Source organism: Gymnoscopelus braueri, assembly GCF_963280865.1.
Source record: "Gymnoscopelus braueri genome assembly, chromosome: 21".
NCBI classification, from domain to species: Eukaryota; Metazoa; Chordata; class Actinopteri; order Myctophiformes; family Myctophidae; genus Gymnoscopelus; species Gymnoscopelus braueri.
The window spans coordinates 23,830,134-23,849,935 of record NC_137623.1 but is presented as its reverse complement, the minus strand read 5'-3'; the positions used below and the strand labels follow the sequence as shown (position 1 = coordinate 23,849,935).

The 19,802-nt window shown below is 44.3% G+C and overlaps 2 protein-coding genes across 2 annotated transcripts in view; one reads left to right on the top strand and one right to left on the bottom strand.

Moving 5' to 3' along the window:
- Positions 1 to 19,802, bottom strand: part of gyg1b (glycogenin 1b) — a 439,315-nt gene that overhangs the window by 47,034 nt on the left and 372,479 nt on the right. The window lies entirely within an intron of this gene.
- csrnp1b (cysteine-serine-rich nuclear protein 1b) lies at positions 554 to 18,695 on the top strand. The gene is made up of 5 exons (XM_080418357.1): positions 554 to 816; positions 11,160 to 11,363; positions 14,097 to 14,356; positions 14,894 to 15,190; positions 15,415 to 18,695. Exons 2-5 carry the CDS (start codon positions 11,180 to 11,182, stop codon positions 16,390 to 16,392), a joined length of 1,719 nt encoding a protein of 572 aa, XP_080274483.1. The 5' UTR covers positions 554 to 816; positions 11,160 to 11,179; the 3' UTR covers positions 16,393 to 18,695.

Genomic DNA, 19,802 nt, shown 5'->3' with positions numbered 1-19,802 from the left:
CGACCACTTTCACAGAGCACTTACAGGTGGCTGCAATTAGAAACTGGACCCTGTAAAAAGTCAAAGCCTACCCCCCCACCCCCGCCGAACTGTTTACTGTACTTTTTATTTTATTTTTTATTTCCAACTGTTTATATGATGTTTTGCATAGTATTGTATATTTGTCTGTCATTAAATGTCTCGATGAATTGAGTACAAAGGACCCCAGTGGAAACAAGCAATAGGCTTTCTTGGGTTTAAAATCCTCTTAGCAGACCTTGTATTGAACTGTACATTCCTGTGCTTTTTTTTTTTGGAAAACCGCTAATAAAGTATTCAATCAATCAAAAAAACTATATTTACAAGCAACTTACCACCAGAAAAAAACAAGCCTTAAAACTCGCTTATAATAAGCAGGACATGGCAACCCTGCCAGTCAGTGGCTCGGGAGGCAGGAAGCAGCAGCGTGGGCAGGCTAGTGTAGCCTCCCTACAGTGTGTCACCGCCTGCGTCAGACCAGACGCCAGTAGGAGAGGGGAGTTTTCCTTTTCCACTGACGAACACACAACGCTGCGCGTCTGAGCCCTCCTTGCTCCAGTCACACAGGAGAGGAGAGGAGAGACAAGAGGTAACGCCGCTCTGCCCTCCGCCGCTCGCACAGCACAGACACAAAAGCCAAGCATCCACTTCTTAATGCGAGGAGGACACAGCGCAATTTTTGCCTTTTGGATTACAATTTTATTCCATCGGCGGATTTATGTTATTATTTCATTATAGTTTTTTTTCCCTGGGGGATGCATTTTGACTCTTGATGGTGATCGGATACGTTCATTCGTGGTGAGTAGAGTTCTAATAACAGGCAGAATGTATGTCTTGTCTCTTTATAACCTCGGAGGTGGAGAGAGAAGACAAATAGTTGTAGATGTTCTTTTTTCCCCGTGTCACCGCAACAGTAAACAATTTACTATTTGGTCAATTGTGTTTATGACATTTTTTACACATTGTTTTTGGTATGATTCATTAGACTTATTCGCTTAATACATCGCTATGGCCAGGCTGCTTGTTTAAACAGTTTAATGTGTTATGTTTGACGGTCATTTACAACCAGACGTTTAATTGTAGATTTTCGCCTACAAAGCGGATTGTTATTTCATTTATTTTGACGAGTTTTGGAAATATGTTGTTTAATAGTTTAGACCTGATACGGTCGCGGCACAGGTGACCATTTATAATGTGTTGATAGCCTACAGACACGTTTGTTGATTCGCTGATTGCTTATTGATTGACTGCATAATTTGATCACTGCATGATCAATCACATTTTTTTCCCCCAAACTTGATTTGGATCGCAGGATTCTGCAATGCCCTTTAGTTTGGTGGTACAATCAATTCATTCTATTGAACTGTTGGATGAGGCTTTTGTGTGTTGTTGATCCCGACCGTGGAGTTCTTGTCCACATCAGGGGGTGGTGGTGCGCCTCCTGAAGGCATACTGCTACAGCTGATGATAGAAGTGGTGTCATTGGAAATAGGCATTAATCGCCAAGAGCCATCGATGATGACACTTTATGTCAGTGTATATACAGTAGCGCGGCTATTTATAGCCATTCAGTTGGGTAACAAACAGTTACATTGATTCAATCAGATACATTCAATCATTAGCCGATACACCAGGTAATGGAATGTTGCGCATATTTCCTCCTCATTTAGACAAACGTTTCCAAAAGGACATTATTCATATATGGTTGCAATTTATTCACATTTAAATTATGGTGCCTTGGATTTAGTTTTTTAGTTTTTACATGCAAATGTTGAAAGTTTGTTTTTGTTTGCCTTTGTAGTAGCCTATTTGGTTCAGTGGGATTTTATTTAAAATGCTTGTTCGAGCTCATTTATTTATTTATTTATTATTAGCCTATTTGTTAAATGGACATTGTTATTAATTGGCCTATTTTTGATCAACATTCTCTTCTTGAATTATGTTGATCATAGGCATGTCTCGGATCTAAGCTTTGTGTGTTTTAGTGAGTGACACTAGAGTCGATTCAATCGTCTCTAGTGCGACCTCACTCGGATCATTTTTGGAATTATATTTTTCCCTGAATTAGACTAGAATGCAGCGAGCTGAGTGATCCTTTGTTTACAGAATAACCTACATTAATGTGTGCTTGCGATTTTATGTATTTGCCTTTTTTTGATTGATTGAATACTTTATTTTGGAGTTTGCAAAAAAAAAAGCACAGGAAAGTACAGTTCTATACAAAGGAATGCTAAAAAGGATTAAACCCAAGAAAGCACTACGTCTTGTTTCCATTGGGGTCCTGTGTATTAAATTAATTGAAAAATTAGCATTTTGGTTTGGTGATCATTCAGTGTACCTACTATATTGAGATTTCGTTTGTATTTTTTTAAATATATATAATTATCTTCTATTATCTATAGCAGTACATAAGCTTTTATTAGGCAGCCTGTAGTGATATATTGCTGGATGTTGCACCAACATTTGTATTTATTCATTGCTTATTTCAAGTCAATGCATTTTTTTTTAGATATAACAGTGCTCTCTGTGCAAGAGCATTTTGTCTTAATCCTGATTTATAGCTTGGTTGCACATTGGTGTTGCATGCTATAAATAGCAGATCTACAAGCTCACAACGCATCACGAAGCTTGTAGATCTGCTATTAATTTACTGAGCACGACACCGGTCCGGCACACACAACTAGGTATACCTCAGGCTCTAGGGAGGGATTCATGCATGACAAAATGTCATTCTACGGCTCCTGCCTGCCTGGCTGCTGCTTATTGAGCTCAGGCATATTATTGTAAGAACCTGCTCCTTAACCTTGGTGCTGCCCCCAAGCCCCAACCAACCCCCGGCAGATGTCAGAGAGACAGTATAGATTAACGGAATGACCACTTCCTGTACACTGCAGTCAGTGTTACTAGTGTGTTTCACAACCTCAGGAAGCACTCTGTCGTCTGTCTTCCTCCACGCACAAACAGTTATCAGGCTCAGAGCGACAGAGGTTCTCTCTGTCCTCAGCCCAGGGGAGACACACACACTCGGTTCAAACCAGGTTGACTGCAGTCAGTGTGCTTGGTTTCATGTTGGTCACATGGAATGGCCCCATGCAGCTTTGCATGTGTTGTGGTGGGGAGGGGTTTTAGCTGCCCATCTCTCTCTCTCTCTCTCTCAGACCCTCAGCACAGTCAGGGCTCCCATCTGCTTTGTCCTTCCTTTCCCCTGACATTCCACACGGCTTATGAGGTACCACTGAGTGCCCTAGACTGGAACATGACCCCTGAACCCATGACCTTTACACCCCCCAACACTCCTCTCTCTCTCTGCCACACACACACACACACACACACGGCCATCATCTCAGTCAATCCATTTACGGTATTTAACACAAACAAGCTGAGATTTACACGCTTACATGCAAAGGTGCTAGCTATCCTGATACTTAACTGCTACTTCCTTACCCCCCCCCCCCTGAGCAACTTTGTTTCCAACCATGCAAATCTGCCCGAGTGCAATGAAGATAACCGCTTTACACCACTCACAGATAACTATCTATGCTTCTATAAATATAATCTCTATACCCTGAAATAGATGCATGGACCTGCACAGTGCATGGCCACGTTAGAAATGAATATAAATGACATATTGGGCAGATAGTAGTTTGTAGCATTATATTTTCTTTGTGGTTTATGAAATAGCCCCACTTTGGCATACACAAAGGGAACAGATTGAGCGTGTGAGCCTGAGCACGGGTTGTCTTCCCACTAGTTGTCTATTTTATCAGCTTTTTGACCATAAAATGGGGGGATTATGCTAATGTCCACCACATTTTCTCAAAGCTTGTCTTTTGGTTGGGGACTGGAGTGCAGTCACCTCAGTGTGTATCAACAAACCAACCCCAAATCACTCGCAGCATACAGAAGTTGACTCCAGTCAGATACCCCTGCATTGCAAAATGTTAAGTAACTTAAGTACATTTACTCAAGTACTGTACTTGAGGTATTTTTTTACTTTACTGGAGTACTTCCAATTTCTCAGTAATTTTACTTCCACCCCACTACATCTCAGAGGCAAATTATACCTTTACTCCAGTATTATTTGAAAACTTTAGTTACTAGTTACTTTGTAGATTTTGATTATTATTACAAAACATATACTAACCACTTCAGCCCTATACACATTTCGGCCATTTGAAAATAGCTTATCTAATTTTGAATTCCGGACTTTTACTTGTAACAAGAGTATTTCTACATTGCAGTATTGATACTTTTACCTAAGTAAAACATGTGAATGCTTTTTCCACCACTGCAAGGAAAGGCAGCACCTGGTCGTTCAAGTCTTGTCTGTGGCCTCACTGGCCTGCACAACAGAACAGATTAATGACAATAGAGCGAGCATGTGAGGTCCATGTGCAGCACGATAATACCCTGCTGTCAGGTGTACTAGCGAGGAAGGGAAGGGGAGCCGGCTGCTCGGTTGCTGCTCGCCTATAATGGCAAGAGGTGCTTTCCAGCGGTTAGCAGTAGAAAACACATCTGGATTAGATAGAGCCCGTGTTCTGAATCTTCTCCCGCTATTACAGTGAGAGACGAGTGGCGCTGCCAAGAATGGAATTCCTGCGGCTTGCGAGACATGACATTATTTATTTGTTTTGTGCGGTCCCTCCCTCCCCTTCCCACCACCACCACCTCGCTCCTCTCCCTCCTGCTTTTTGGAATCTGCGCGCGAACCGGGTCGGGCCGCGGGAACGGAATGTTTTCTGTGGCACGGCCACATCGAAACGCTGTTCGTCTCTCTGTGTGGAGTGAGAACAACAAACTAACTCACACGGAGGGATGGGGTGGAAACTATTAAGCTCTCTCTCTCTCTCTCTCTCACCCTCAGCTGTGCCTGCCAGCAGGTGGAGTGTTTTCCTAATGCCCAATTTAGGCTCTGTTGTGCCGTGTGTCGGTGTCGCGCACCAAAAATTGCAGATCATACAAACTCAACTTTGTATGACCAAAAATTGCCGATCATAACAACTCAACTTGCTTTAGATTGTCTATTTTAAGCACACAACGTACATAAATGCTAATACAAAATAAATAAATGCAAATGTATAGGCTACTGAATCCTACGAAAACGTCAATTCTTTTAAATTATTTCTGACAGTGTGGCAAGTTATAAAAACAATACGTTCGTCGCGCATGCGCAGAGGTCAAACCACAAAGTCATGTCACGTGCCAATGAATGGTCAGGCGTGTGACCTGGGTGACGAAGGCCTACTCAACGGTGACGCCTATAAATAAAACACCCCTGCACGCACCACTCATTTCATATCAAAACACCTGAACGTGCATGTCGTGCACCAGGTTTAGTCTGCTTGTGATGTAGCATCATTGATTGGAGCTACGTTAGTAACGTTGCCGTCCTCCAGAGGCTGCATAGCCGGTGTTTACCTTTGCCTGGGGTTGTTTTATCCAACTCCAACCAACCGTCCAACGTTGGACTTCTTTCAGGTAAAGTTGTTACTTTAGTTTGTTCACTTGGCTTTGCGCGTTCTGCTGCTGCCAGTGTCTATTAGTTGGTCAACCTCCTCGAAGTGTTTTTGCGTCATGATGATGACTGTGTTCTTTGGTTGTTGACTGTTGATGGTTGGTTTGGAGGGGAGGTGTAATTGATATGTTTTGTTTAAAAAGTGATTGTTTGTTTAGAGAAGTAATGGCTCCAGCTCTTGAGTAAACAGAAAATACATTTTCATCTCAGGATGCCAATTTGATCCAATGAGGAGAAAGAACCCTTGAAGGTCATTTATCAGATTCCGTTTTAAAGTGTTACAATTTACATCACTTACAATTTCACTTGTTTATCCTGTATGAGCTCTCTCTCCTGATAGGATAAAATTGGTATCTTGACCTGAAAATGCATTGTCTATTTACTAAAGAGGCTGCAGTGTGGAGAGATGGGGAAGACAAGACCCCTGTTACTGAATGCAATGATGAGGTCTCTTGTCGGAATATAGAGCTACTTAGCACTTAATCGAATACAAATATCACTTTTTACACTCACATTAATGGTAATTGAAATACAATTATGATCCTACTATGGTGACTTGTAGTGCCATTAGCGAAAAATAACAGGTTTGCTGCTATTTTTGGCAAGTGACATGGTTGTATGATAGTTTAAATTGGGTTTCAGTCATGGTTAAGAGACATACAACTGCACTCGTGTGTGTGTGTGTGTGTGTGTGTGTGTGTGTGTGTGTGCGTGTAATGTATGCATGTGGATGGGATTCTATGTCAGTGTCAGCCCAGTATCATCTGAAACTTATGTAATCAATTACATTCTTTCTCTTCTCTTGTTGTTAGAGTTGTAAGAGGCGTATTAGTGCCTCGAGGAACCTGCTTGCCCAGACACGTATCCACACACACGCTAAGGACTCTCAGGATGCTCATTATGAGCGCTCAAGTCAGACAGTCGGCCAGTCATTCAGCCACTTGTATGCAAATATTCTTGGCAGGTTGACTTAGTTAGTTTAGCCTCTCAACACACCCTCCCACTGAGTTATCAGCTGCACAGGGGCTGGACAGGCAGTGTTGTAGTAGGGGTCAAAGTCAACCATGACTTGGCCTCCTGCGTGAGCGTGGCAGACCAGGGCAGTTTAGACAGGCTTGGCTGGTGATGTCGGTGTAAGCCTGGATATGATTTTTCGTTTCTTTGAGCAATGCAACTTTTTAAATGAAATGCAGCATTTTCCTGCTTTTTGTCTTCATTAATTCATCTCTTGTTAAGTGCTAAGTGCCAACTCTGCTTCGCTCAAGAAAAAGTGAAAACTGAGTGAAACTGGTGCTTGAGGTAGGATTGATCCATCCAGAAATCCACACCTATAATCCATTTCTTGACAACCCGTCACTTCAAAGTGATTGTTGAGAGATGGATACATTTTCTCAGGAGTGATTGCATATTGTATACTTTTGTTAATTCTTGGGTTTTCCCCCCTAAACTTCCTACCAGAATAACAGAGGAGTTTGTAACCTAAGGTGTTGTCTGTAGGCAAAACGGAGCTGAACTGGGATTCAGAAGTCATGTTTTGCAGCATGTGCTGTATCGATGGATGCACATATGAAGATAATTCTTTCTTATTCGAATGAACATAGTCGTGCATCTTCTGACTGGAGCTGAGCAACGCTTCTGATGACAAATCCCCCCCCCCCCCCCCCTGTCTGTCTCTCCATTGCCAGAGATTTATCTTTACTTCCCGGTGACAACTGGTTGGGGAGCACCTCGGCGGATGCGTCCTTTATCTGCCTGCCTGTGTGTGGTTGATGGAATGACAGTGATGCATAATTTAGTGTGCGGGGAAAACACGCTGTGCTTTCTCTCCATCTCTCTCTCTTTCTGGCTCGCTTGTCCGATCACATCCACTCTTGTTCAAGATCAGGCGTACACAGACTGTGCTCTTTCTTGGGAGGCTGCATGTGAAGTCCTCTTTTCCTTTGTCTTTTTGGTTTCTCTTTTCATTTGGTTTTTTTTTCCCCTCCTGCCCTTTTACAAATAAGCCCTTGTACTGCTAGTTGGCTTCTTCTTTCCCCTTTCACTCCCTTGTTCCGTTTGTTCTCCCTGTTCCCTTCACATCATTCTTGTGTGGGTGCAGTGGCCGGGCGTGCTGAGAAACTCCAGATTGACTACGAGCTGTCTTCCTCACCGGGATTAACCTCTTCGCCATTGTTTCTGCCCGTTGAACAGGATTAACAAATCAATGTGTCAGGTAGACTGCAGTTTACAAGACAATGACCCACTTTTGACACCAGTGGCCCCTCTCTCTCTCTGTCTTTCTCTCTCTCTCTCTCTCTCCCCCTCCCTCCCTCTCCTCCCCTTCTGCCTCACTGCAGCTTTTAATTAAAAAGACTTTGCTTAGCTGGCGCTATGTACTCCCTTGGGGACCCCTCACAGCTTTGTTTTCATTTTTTTGAAGGGAAACTAGAGGTGGGGGTTATACAGTGTGTTTGTGCCTGTGTGTCGGGGAGGGGTAAGGTGAGACTCTCTCCTTTTCTCCTCTTATCTTTGTAGATACTGTTTAGTGTAGTGTTTCAACGGTGGGACGCATGTGTTAAGTGGGTTAGACATGCAACAGACGCAGCACCCAGGTGTTCCCAAAATCAGCTCAATGCCAATGATCCCATCAGAAGAAACAGGTGGAGGGCGGAGAGAGTGGTTATTAAGAGATTATTTCTCGGGTCAAGCGAGAGTCGAATGGACGTCACGGCGATCAGCGCTATTGCTTTCCTGATCGGATCGGTGCCGTAGGAACCGCTGAGCTTAGTTTATGGCGTCAAGCAGGCTATATCGGTGTGTTGGAAGACAAGTAGCCTTTTTGTCGGCTACAGTGATGCCGTACTCTGGCATGACCTATTGCAAGGTGATCCATTCATCATACATGCTCTAGGGACAAGAATATCTCTCTTGCAACAATAACCCCCTATATAGCTCTGAAGCTACCCGCACTGCCTGCACAAACAAAGAGGTCGGCCTCTTGCCCTTGACTTTGTCTCCTCTGGTGCTGTGCTTGTCACATAGAGCACTCGCCTTCATACAAAATTACCCCCTTTTCTCTCCCTCCCTTCTTTTCCCTTGTGCTGACACTTGCATAACAGTCAGATAAGCCAAGCCAAGCATCCAGGTCACACATGGAATATATGGAGTTCCTTGAAAGTGATTGGACGATCGCTCTTGCGTGGCACACCTTGCCTTTGGCACCGTTGTTGTGACAGTTTAGGCCTGTTGGCAGCGTAGCTTTTGTGTGAGTGTGTGCGCGAGGCGCGCGTGCTTCTACGCGTCGGATAATATTCATGGCACGACTCTGATGATTACTAGATAATCGGTCTAATGTAGAAGATCCTGGACTGGTATGGGCATACTTGGCTAGCCTTGCCTGTATACTTGCTAGTTATATTATGCCGATATGTTGCTTACATATTTTTGTTAATTAGATTTGTTTTTGCTTGACCACAAATGTTAAGAATGTTATTTAGATAGCATATTGTTTTTAGACAGATGTTTGTTGTTTACCCGATAACGTAGTTCCTTTGAACGCACTACATTGTTCACTTTGCACTCAATACGTGACTATTTACCCTGGCGTTTGTTGAGTAGGGTTCATGCTTACTCTACTTACTCTGGAAGTCTCTCTGGAATAAGAGCATCGGCTAAACCCCTAAACTGTATATGACAGAGTTTGAAAATCATACCCGAGTGCTTGCCAACATGTCAAAATGCTGCTTGAGCACTTTCCCTATCTGGATATTATGTTTCCAAAACCTGTATCTGTTCCGAAGCGTACCAACTAAGCTCACCAAAAATCTAAAATAACAGCAATAGTGAAGTGCCTGGCTGCCTGCATTTGCGTTACCTTTTAAAGCTGCCCAGTTTTGGCCGGCAGTTGCTAAGGATTTGGCCGCGTTACAGGAGACGGTGATGAATGCAGTGCAGGCTGATATAGTTGATGCTGAAACCTATTTCTTTTATGAGCAAAGTCTTCCTCATCCCCCTGGCCTGTGCATCACTGAAGGGAGTGTCTGCGTTGCTGGAACCGAGCCCGGTGCTGCCGTTTCCTTCGCCTCTCCTTCCTTAATTCTCTCCTTCCTTCCTTCCCTTCTTCCTTCCCTCCAATCTCTGTTGTTTGTGAGTTTAGCAGGAGCTCATCCCCCGACTGTGATGATGACCAGTCTGCTCTCACAGTCACGACACACACACACACACACACACACACACACACACACACACACACACTCGGTTCCCAGAAGTTGTGAAAACGATGACTCGCTGTGTGTCAGAGCAACATGTACAGTATGTGTGCAGAGCTGCATGCATCCTTCGTCTGTAAATAACAGCAGCCGTAACTATCCAGGAACATATGACACACAGAATAAACATAATGTCATCATCTTTGTATTTAATTCAAAGACATTTTTAACTTGTGTGTGTACGCATGTGTGTAATTGACCATGATCACACGGTGGCCATTTTGCTCTTGAATCATAGTCAAGGAGATTGGCCAGTGAAGAAGCCTTTTAATAACCTTTATCACAACGATAACACGGCAGTGTCCCTCTACAGAACACCGTCTCTGATTTATACTCCGTCGTACGAGAGTCACTTGCTGAAAATAGCCTACAAATTTGTAGATTGGCTATTTTCCGCGCGTGACATACGACGTATGAAATTAAGCAATGTCGTGACTGGTGACCATTCTCCAACTTTCTGTCTCTCTCACACTCACATTCCATCTCTCACACTCTACCCCCCCACCCCCACCCACCCCCTCCCCCTCTCTCTCACTCAAAGAATTGATTGTTTTTATCGCTGAAGCAGCAGCTTAGATAAACAGGAGCCGCATAACAAAACATGTGGAGCATACTTCAGGTTCTTCATGTTTACTACGAGAGCCATGTAAACATGTTACAAACGGCTGTTGCTTTTGGATTTGTGAAAGCCGACCACAGGGAGGGAACGGTTTAAATTAAACAGATATAGTCTCTTTTTGTTTGTTTCCCTGGCTCCTACCCACAGCAAAATGTGGTGTATTAATTCAACAGAAAATTGACCTCGAGAGTTAAATTGACACTCCTTATTTTACTGTGCAGCTCTGATCAATGCTTTTGCTGAGCTGATGTGATTTGGAAGTGGGTGAAGGGTCCAGTAATTGTTGACTTATGCGAGTAGGCTTGATTGATTGCTTCCTGTGCCATGCCTGGCCTCTCTCTCTCTCGCTCTCTCAGCTGAGTGCAGCATGAGATGGCCTGCGTACGGTCTCACATGGCCAAGCACAGAACTGGCTTGTATTCAGCAAATAACTCGCTCTATTTCAGGGCAGGCAGATGGGTTGCAAACGAAAGTTTTGGTTAATAAAAAAAATCAGTGCCAAAGAGGTGTTTCCATTCAAAGCAATAGCTCTATTGTTTATTCATTTATTTTAATTGTGTATAAATGTTTGACATGGCGACGGCGTGTTAAATGGCGTTAACCCCCGAGGCATTACTCTTGTTCGCTGGGCGTCATCGTGCCATCATTAGCTCTGTTCAAATGTGAACGGTGGGGGAAGTAATGGGATGCAAATTATGTTGATGAGGGGACATGCTAATAACCCCTCCCCTCCCCTCTCTCCCTGTGTGTTCCACAGACTGCCTGTGTCTCGACGCCATGAGTGGGCTTCTGAAGAGGAAGTTTGAGGAGGTGGATGAGGAGGACCCCTGCTACTCCTCACCCTCACCCTCCCTCTCCTCCTCCGCCTACTCGGGCTGGGACTCGGAGGGCGAGAGCTGCTACTCCGACACCTTGGACTCTACGCCCAGCAACCCCAGCTCTCCAGCCACCAGTTTTAATGGTGAGTGCTCTCTCATGCCTCCTACACTGAATCATAGTAAAGGGTCAGTGTTGCCAGATTCTGTGAGAGAAACAAGCAACCAGGTCTAGGAAAACCAACCCCAAAATAAGCGACAATGGGTCACATGAGCACTTTAACATATACATCAGCTATTTGAAAATAGCAGATCTACAAGCTCACAACGCGTCGCGTTGTGAGCTTGTAGATCGGCTATTTTCAAATAAAATCACATGGCAGTCATTTTGCTCTTACGTCATTGGGAGGTGGGGGGGGGCTATCTTTACTGCTCCATCAAGGCGAAAAAGAGCTCTGATAACAAACTTATAAACCGCCAGAGAGTTTGAGGGACTCGGCCAACTGGCAGCGTATAAAACACTTCACCCAAAATGATTTCAGACGTGTGCAATGAATTCCCCCTTTTGATTTCTGGCACCGACGCTGCAGAAGCGCTAATCTCATTACGTGGAGAATGTTTGCACCTTGGCCCCGACTCACCCGGAACTCCAGAGACACGCCACAGGCGGAGCCTTGGACCTTTTTTTTTTCCTGCCAGAGATGTGCCGTTGAGCCGGCGTCGGATGCGTTTCAGTTTTTGGCCCTTTTTTTTTTAGACTCTCTGCTGTCCCCTCAGGGGATTTGGGGGGGAGGGCGTGGGGTTCGTAGGGGTAGAAGAAGGGGGCAAACAGTTGTGAGGTTTCCCAGGATGGTAGAGGCAGGGAGCCAGGCAGAGAAAGTGTGGGCAGGGTGCCCACAGCCCTGGGAACACACAGAGCCTTGTGTATGAGGCCTGGGCACGCACCCAGCACAGGTGCTGGAAGAGACCGGGGGTGAAGGAGGCGGATGGGAGTCATAAAGAAATAGAAGGCATGTCGGAACATTGAGGAGATGGAGGATTGTGTGTGGAGGACCATTATAATCTGGTGTTTGTGTTGGAGAGAAAAGTCGTTGTGCTTGCCGGGAGGAGGAAAAAAAGAGCAAGGCTATCCCATTAACCCATTAAGACCGGGAACGCATCTGTGTCATTTTTTTATTTGAGATAAAAAAGCATTATTTTACACTTTTATTAAAAAATAGCAGATATACAAGCTCATAGCGCGGCACCGAGTGCCGCGCTACGAGCTTGTAGATCTGCTATTTTTGAAAGATCGTGAAAATATGTGCAAATCTTTGAACATATATATTTTTTAAGCGAACATTTGTAACTCAAATCTTTGCTGCTGGGGGTCCCTGGAACAACACATTTTGAGATGGAGGTCCGCGGGCAAATACATATACATTTTGGGGTCCTTGACATAACATGACAAAAATGAGAACTACTGACCTAGGAACATATGTTTTTTCAAAAAACATTTTGCAGAATCGGAACCTCAGGCCTCAATGGGTTAAGAGGCAGCGGAGGAGAGTGTCATTTGTCTCCTGCAGGTGTCATAAGCCTGACTGCATTTGATGGATGCGAGACCGAAAGGCTCTCGGTTTGACTCATCTGTATTACCTGCGGCAGCAGATGCGGGACACAGCGAGACTATTGTCTGTCTGCGCCGGATAAAGAAGAGGGGCAGAAAAAGACCACGTTTAAGCCTGCCTACTGGCAAGGGGGAGGTCTGTTCTCTCTCCCTCTGATCTGCACTGATCAAGTTTGTCTCCCGTCCCTTGGCCTGCCTGATTTTGGGAGGGCAGTGGTGTGAGGCGTTTGTTGCATGACGGGCTTTCACTGTGTGAAGTGCAGTAGCCAAAAGCATTACAGCTACGCAAACGTCCTACGGGGGTCGGTTTTCCCGCTAAGATACTGAAGGTAATGTACAACACATGTGGTACACGGTTATCCGTCTTCTGTCCGCACACGATAAGCATCGGGTGAGCTGGCAGCTTACGCAGAGGAACGTTTTTTTTTTTGTTGCCTGCCTTTAAGCGAGGCTCAAAAGTCATGTTGAATATTCCTGTGCGGAAGAGGTGGAATTTATAATAAAAACTGGATAAACTGTTGGGCTCGTTCCCACATATGGTTCCACTTTGATCCCCATGTGGTTTTATTGTATGGTGTCTGCGCACAGAAAAATTGGCCGCCTCTGTGGTCCCTGAATGTTTTTAGCAGAGGAAGGACCTTTTGACTCTTGCTGGTAACTGGTGGTCTGGGTACTGTTTGGGGGGGGGGGTTGGGGAGGGGGGGTCTGTCAGTAAGTAGAAAGATTATGATGGGCAACCTTTATCCCCATTCTGAGAATTGACGCTGTGCTTGCCCTCCCCCCCACCCCTCTGCCTTTTCCGGAAGCCACAGACCTCCAAAACATGTACGCGCTGGTTTGTGATCCCATCCTGGCTGGGTCTGCTTCCTTCATTCTGCTGGCCACCAAGGGGAAATTCCTGGGCTGGGTGGTTGTTTGTCACGCCAGGAGGGGGACATGGCGGTAGCAACAAGACATGAATGGATTTGGCTATTTCAGTTTTTTTTACTGCTGCTGGACGCAGGTGTTCCAAGAGTCTTGTGTTATGATTTCTGGTAATTGGGGTCCATGATGAGGCTTGGCTGAAGGTGAGGGATTTGGAGAGGTGCCTCTTTTCAGTCTGATCTGCTGCAAGAATCTCACTCGTTACTTGTCCCACACTGCCCCCTAGTGACATAAAAGTGAAAACCACTCAAGCCCAATGGACAACTGATGGTGAACATTTCTTTTAACAATACTCACTGAACAGTGTGTTCTAATGCCTCTCATTCTCCATCTCTCCATCCCACAGTCACATCCATCCTGAAGAAAGCCAAGAGGGCTCGCCGGGGCAACGTGACCTTTGACCAGGTGACGGTGTTCTTCTTCCCACGGTGCCAGGGCTTCACCAGCGTGCCCAGCCGTGGGGGCTGCTCGCTTGGCATGACGCAGCGGCACAGTGCCCTGCGCTCCTACACCCTGGATGAATTTGCTGTGGAGCAGCGGCAACTCCGCCGGGAGAAGCTTCTCACCCGACTCAGAGAAGAGAAGCTGGATGCTCTCAAACTGAAGGTGAGTTCAGAGGCATTATCAGCTGGACCGTCATTCTAATGCCACTGTTTCCGAACAGTGGGTCGGGACCCATGTTTGGGTCGCGGACACATTTTTTGGGGTCGCGAGTAAATATCCCATTTTTGTTCGTTTCCTACATTTAAAGAAATATCTAATTTCAAAAGAATTTAAAAAGTTTAAACAAAAAAATCACAACTTTTCATCAATTAAAAACTACTCCAGCTGTATTTCATAAATAAAATCAGAAAATCAAGTAATTCCATTAGTAATTCATTTTTTTTAAGAAGCAGTGAAAATAGCACATATACAAGCTCACAACACGACGCGTTGTGAGCTTGTAGATCTGCTATTTTCACTAGTTTGGGTCCCTGGCAAACGTCACATTTCTCATTCGGGTCTCCAGCTAAAAGGTTAGGGAACCACTGTCCTATGCAGTGGAAAAAGGCTGAAACGTACAGCTCGTCATACAAAAACACAAGCGCATACTCGGTGAAAAAAGATATTGACAACCTTTTTGCTGTTGTCTTTCATGTCCAGCTGACCAAGAACGGAACGCAGGACTGCGAGGAGGCCGACCGGCTGACGCTGGACGACGTCCCCGAGGACGACATCGACCTCAGCGGCGCCAACCTGGACGACGGCTCCTTCCTGCACCCGTACCCGTCCAAGCAGCGGCACGCGCTCCTCAAGGCGGCCGGCGTGAAGAAGATCGACAAGGAGGAGAAGAGGCAGCTCCACGAGCTGCGGCTCTCCAGGGAGAACTGCGGCTGCGACTGCCAGGGCTTCTGCGAGCCCGAGACGTGCAGCTGCAACCTGGCAGGCATCAAGTGTCAGGTATGTGCCGTGATAAGCCCTGCACCCCCATATCCCCATAACGCCACACAACCCCTGATCGGAAGTAATGCCATCATTATAGAGCCACGGGATGCCTCTATTTTGACGATCTGGCTAACGAGCCAAATAGGCCTTAATGGCCCTCTATAACTGAAATAAAAAAGGCATATTTGGCTTATTAGCCCAGGGATCCTTCTAACAAAACTGCCTTCCCTCTATTTCAGATGGACCATTCCTCGTTCCCCTGTGGCTGTTCCAAAGACGGCTGCTGCAACACAGAGGGCCGCATCGAGTTCAACTCCAGCCGGGTGCAGACGCACTACATACACACCATCATGAAGCTGGAGCTGGACAGGAGGCTGGAGGAGCACTCCAGCCCGGAGGAGGAAGAAGAGGAGGAGAACGCCTCCATCCCCTCCTTCCCCTTCAGCACGGAGCTGGCGTTGGCCGGAGAGAACAGCTGCAGCAGCGACATGACGGACTCGTCGTCGGACTCCTCGGGTCAAAGCGAGGACTGCGACGCGGTGGGTTGCGGGAGCGCGGACGTCGGCGAGAAAGGTCTGAGCCGCATACTCAGCTTCTGCGACGTGGACAATGAGGACCGCAGGGAGATCGGGGACGGGAACGCCAACGCCAAAAGCGGCTGTTGCACGGAGCAACGGCGGGAGCAGCACCAGCAGCAGCCGTCGGCGATTCCATACGGTAGCTTTAGCATGGTGGACTTCTCCGACGAGAATGACAACATAGACGCCGTGCTGTTGGACTCGGTGGGCGGTCACGCGGACAATCGGGCCACGGCCATCTCAGAACTGCTGGACGAGAACGCCAATCAGGGCAACGCCCTGTTCCACAGCGGCAGCGTGCCGCACACGCCGTCGCCTTCCATCGACCGCTCGGAGAGCTACAACATGGACCTGAGCCTCTCGTCGGAGTCCGACCTGGAGTTCTTCGACGGCTTCCCCTGCCTGGGTCCCAGCTCGCTCTACAACTCCCTCAAGGAGTACGAACACATGGACAACTTTTTTCAGTTTCAGTTGCCTAGCTACCCCAGCCAGCCTCAGGCGAGTGACCCCGGGACCTGCCTTCTGGAGTCTCTGATTGGCCTCTCGGAATCCGTCCCAGAACCCCCCGCCGCTTTTACAGACAATCAGATGTTGGAGGAAGCCATGAAGTTGTCTGTGATGGAATCTGTGAAAGTTTAATACAGCATGCAAATGTTGTGGACTGTGTAAAAAAAATGACTTGGGGTTGGGGGGAGCTGTACATGCACATAAGATGTCATTGCTAACAGATTTGATGTTGGAGGAAGCTGTGATTGCCCTCTTGCCTATTTAATGTTTAGAATTCCAGACTTGCCTTCAAAATGTTAGTAAAGCTGTTGGGGGAATTATTGCTGTGTGAAATGGCAGCTAGTGTTTCAGTGAGAGTGAAGTAAAAAGAAAAAATCAGGCGCAATTGGACCACCTTACCGTAGCCCATGTAAACCAATGATGGTTCTCAATTCCTAAGAAAATACTTTTAACCAAACCTAGAAGTCCATCCCAAAAAAAGAAAAAAATACGCTGAGCAAGCATTACACTTTATTGGGGCATGGTAGGGAAGCTTAACACAGCTGAATGTGCACCTCAGGGACTTTTTTCAAGCTTTCTAGATTTTGGAGGCAATGCATGGTGACCATTGCTGTGATGGATAAGGATTTTGCCTTTCTACGAAACCCACAACATGTTCATGATGAGCTCTCTTTGGACTTGATATTTAGTCCCACGTGACTTGAGATGTTGGGTCCTCCCTGTGTTGTATCATGAAGCTAGGGGACTCCCTGATTCTTTTAGATTTGTTTTTCTCTCCCAAGAGGTATGGTACAACAACAAAAAATCCCTCTCAAAGGCTCCTTGATCTGCACTTTATCTGTGAAAATGGTTCTGTATAAATAGGCAGAGTTTTGGTTCTATGGGGTCGATTCAACAGTAAAACTAAATTATGGAGCTTCTTATTTATGAGTTGGGTTACCTGACATTTTCCGAGGAATAATGCTCATAACAAGAAAAGGCTGTAACTGTATTATCTATAATAATTTTTAAATTATTTCCTATTATGAATTTATTTATTTTCTGATTAAGTCTACTTTCACTCTAGCAGCACTGTGGTTTGGTATTCTTCACCTGAAAGTGCAATCTTTCCTCCCTGTCCACAATCCCTTCATGGCATTGCTATGGGAAATGGGACCACAAGTCCAGCAAAATATTAGTATTTAATATCTATTCTGTTATACTTTAACACTTTTTTCTTTTGGTAACTTATTATGTTATTTCACTAGTTATTTAATTTAGGACACTTTGGCAATAAAATGGGCTGTTGTGAAGTTTACTGGGTGTGCCTGTTCATCAGGGGAGACATGTCCTCCAGTTGTGTGCACAGTGCTTCCACTTTGGAATTGAAAACTGTGGAATCTCCCTTTTGTGCTGAAACTAAATTATGGGTCTGTTGTATCGCTGCCTAATGTAACCATAGAAAATTACACTAATATTTTGTAACTAATTTATGTAGGTTGGAGAAAGAAATTCTAATCGCTGACAAAATTATTTTATTAAAAAGAAAATTGAGTCATTTTCAATTTTGGGGAAAAAAAGTTGTAATATATGAATTATAGAGAAATGTATACTTATGAAGGCTAATTGCTGTCTAGCATTCTGAAGTATTTTTCATAGCCAGTCTAATGGTTAGATATATTAGCAAAATGCCACTAAAACTAAATGAATTGAAAAGATCAATTTGATTGTACTCATAATTTTTTGGGGAAGGTTGTGACCTGGCTCACGTTGTTAGTTTGATGTTGTTTGTGGGTAAAAACTGCATATATTATACAGTTTTTATCACATGCAAAAACAAATCTGAATGAGTTGCCTCATCAAGTATCAAACGAGACCTTTTTAAATGGTGATTCTCCTGTCACCAGTGTGAAAATGAGGGACACATTATGTACATATCTCACCCTTTCTACGGCTGTTTCAACAGCCACTCTGGACCCTATAGGAGTTATGCATGCAGGTCCCATTTGTTAAAAAAAAAAAGTTATTCCGATTTATTGTATACTTTGAAAAGTGCAGAGCGCACATTGGAAATGTATTACCTGCTTTTTGCCTTTTTGATTACTTTGAAATTCACCTGATGTATGTGTTCTTACGCCATAGAAGGGGACACTGAGTTTTGCAAGTAAACATTTCTCTTTTCTCTTGTATAAAACATCAATTCTCATGAAGAAACGGCAACAGTGAGTGTTTATCAATGTAATGTATTACGGCTTCTTTTTTTAATTATTTTCAAAGAATGTGTCTTACATTTTTGCCTTTTGTGTTGTACATATTTCTGCTTTAATGGTACTGCAGAGCAAACAAAGCTGCTTTATTTTTTACATATTCACACTTTAACTTACTGTTCAAAAACTGTTTCTTTCATTCAAGCCATTTTGACAGCTTGTCCCTCCAAATAAAAAAAGAAAACTGTATTAACGCTTGACTGGTTGGTTTTTGGTTTTAACGTCTCATCTGTTGGAAAGATGGGTGTTTTGACGTTTAAAATGTAGCCTACAAAATAGATAAATATATTCACATATTTTCAAATAATTACATTATTGGTAATTTTCATTTTACCACGCATGTCTTTTGGTCTTTTCCCCCTCTAACTCAGTTAACTTTTGGGGGATTTGTTGAAGGGCTTGTTTTCAAACCACACTAAAGTTGGAGCACACAAAGTACTCGTATTTACTCCATATAATAAGGAGTGATTTAATACAAAATACAACAAAGACTGAAGCATGCAGTTACTGCCATATTTCTATCCTGTGTTTTTGTTGTAAACCTCAGGAATTCATTGCTGCCTTCTGTTTATGTTTAAGAGAATAACATTAACTTGGAGTGATGTCACGGTAGGCCTGTGAGCAGTGGTGTGAAGTGACTAAGTACATTTACTCAAGTACTGTACTTTACAGGAGTACTTCCAATTTTAAGTACTGTTACTTCTACTCCACTACATCTCAGAGGCAAATATTGTACTTTTACTCCACTACAATTATTTGAAAACTTTAGTCACTAGTAGTTACTTTGTAGATTTTTATTATTATTACAAAACATACATTACCCACCTCAGCCCTATATACATTTCGGCCATTTGAAAATAGCAGATATTTAGATCTGCTATTTTCAAAAGATCTTTATACATTTGAAAACTTGAAATGGGACATTCTGCATAATGATGAGTACTTTTACTTTTGATACTTTAAGTACATTTTGATGCCAATACTTTTGTACTTTTACTTGTAACAGAGCATTTCTACATTGCAGTATTGATACTTTTACTTAAGTAAACAAATTGAGTACTTTTCCCACCACTGCCTGTGAGACTACACCACAGACCATATCGCTCAAGAATCCTGGCAATGTCTAAAATGCTCTTGACCATGGGTAGCACTAGCAACCATTTACTGCAGTGGTTCTCAAACATTTCAATGTCAAGGACCCACAAATTCATATGTATTATTAGGCCAGGGACCCACATCTAAAAAGACTCTCTGCCAGAGAAGATAAGATTTGTGTAAAAGAAATACATCTAAATC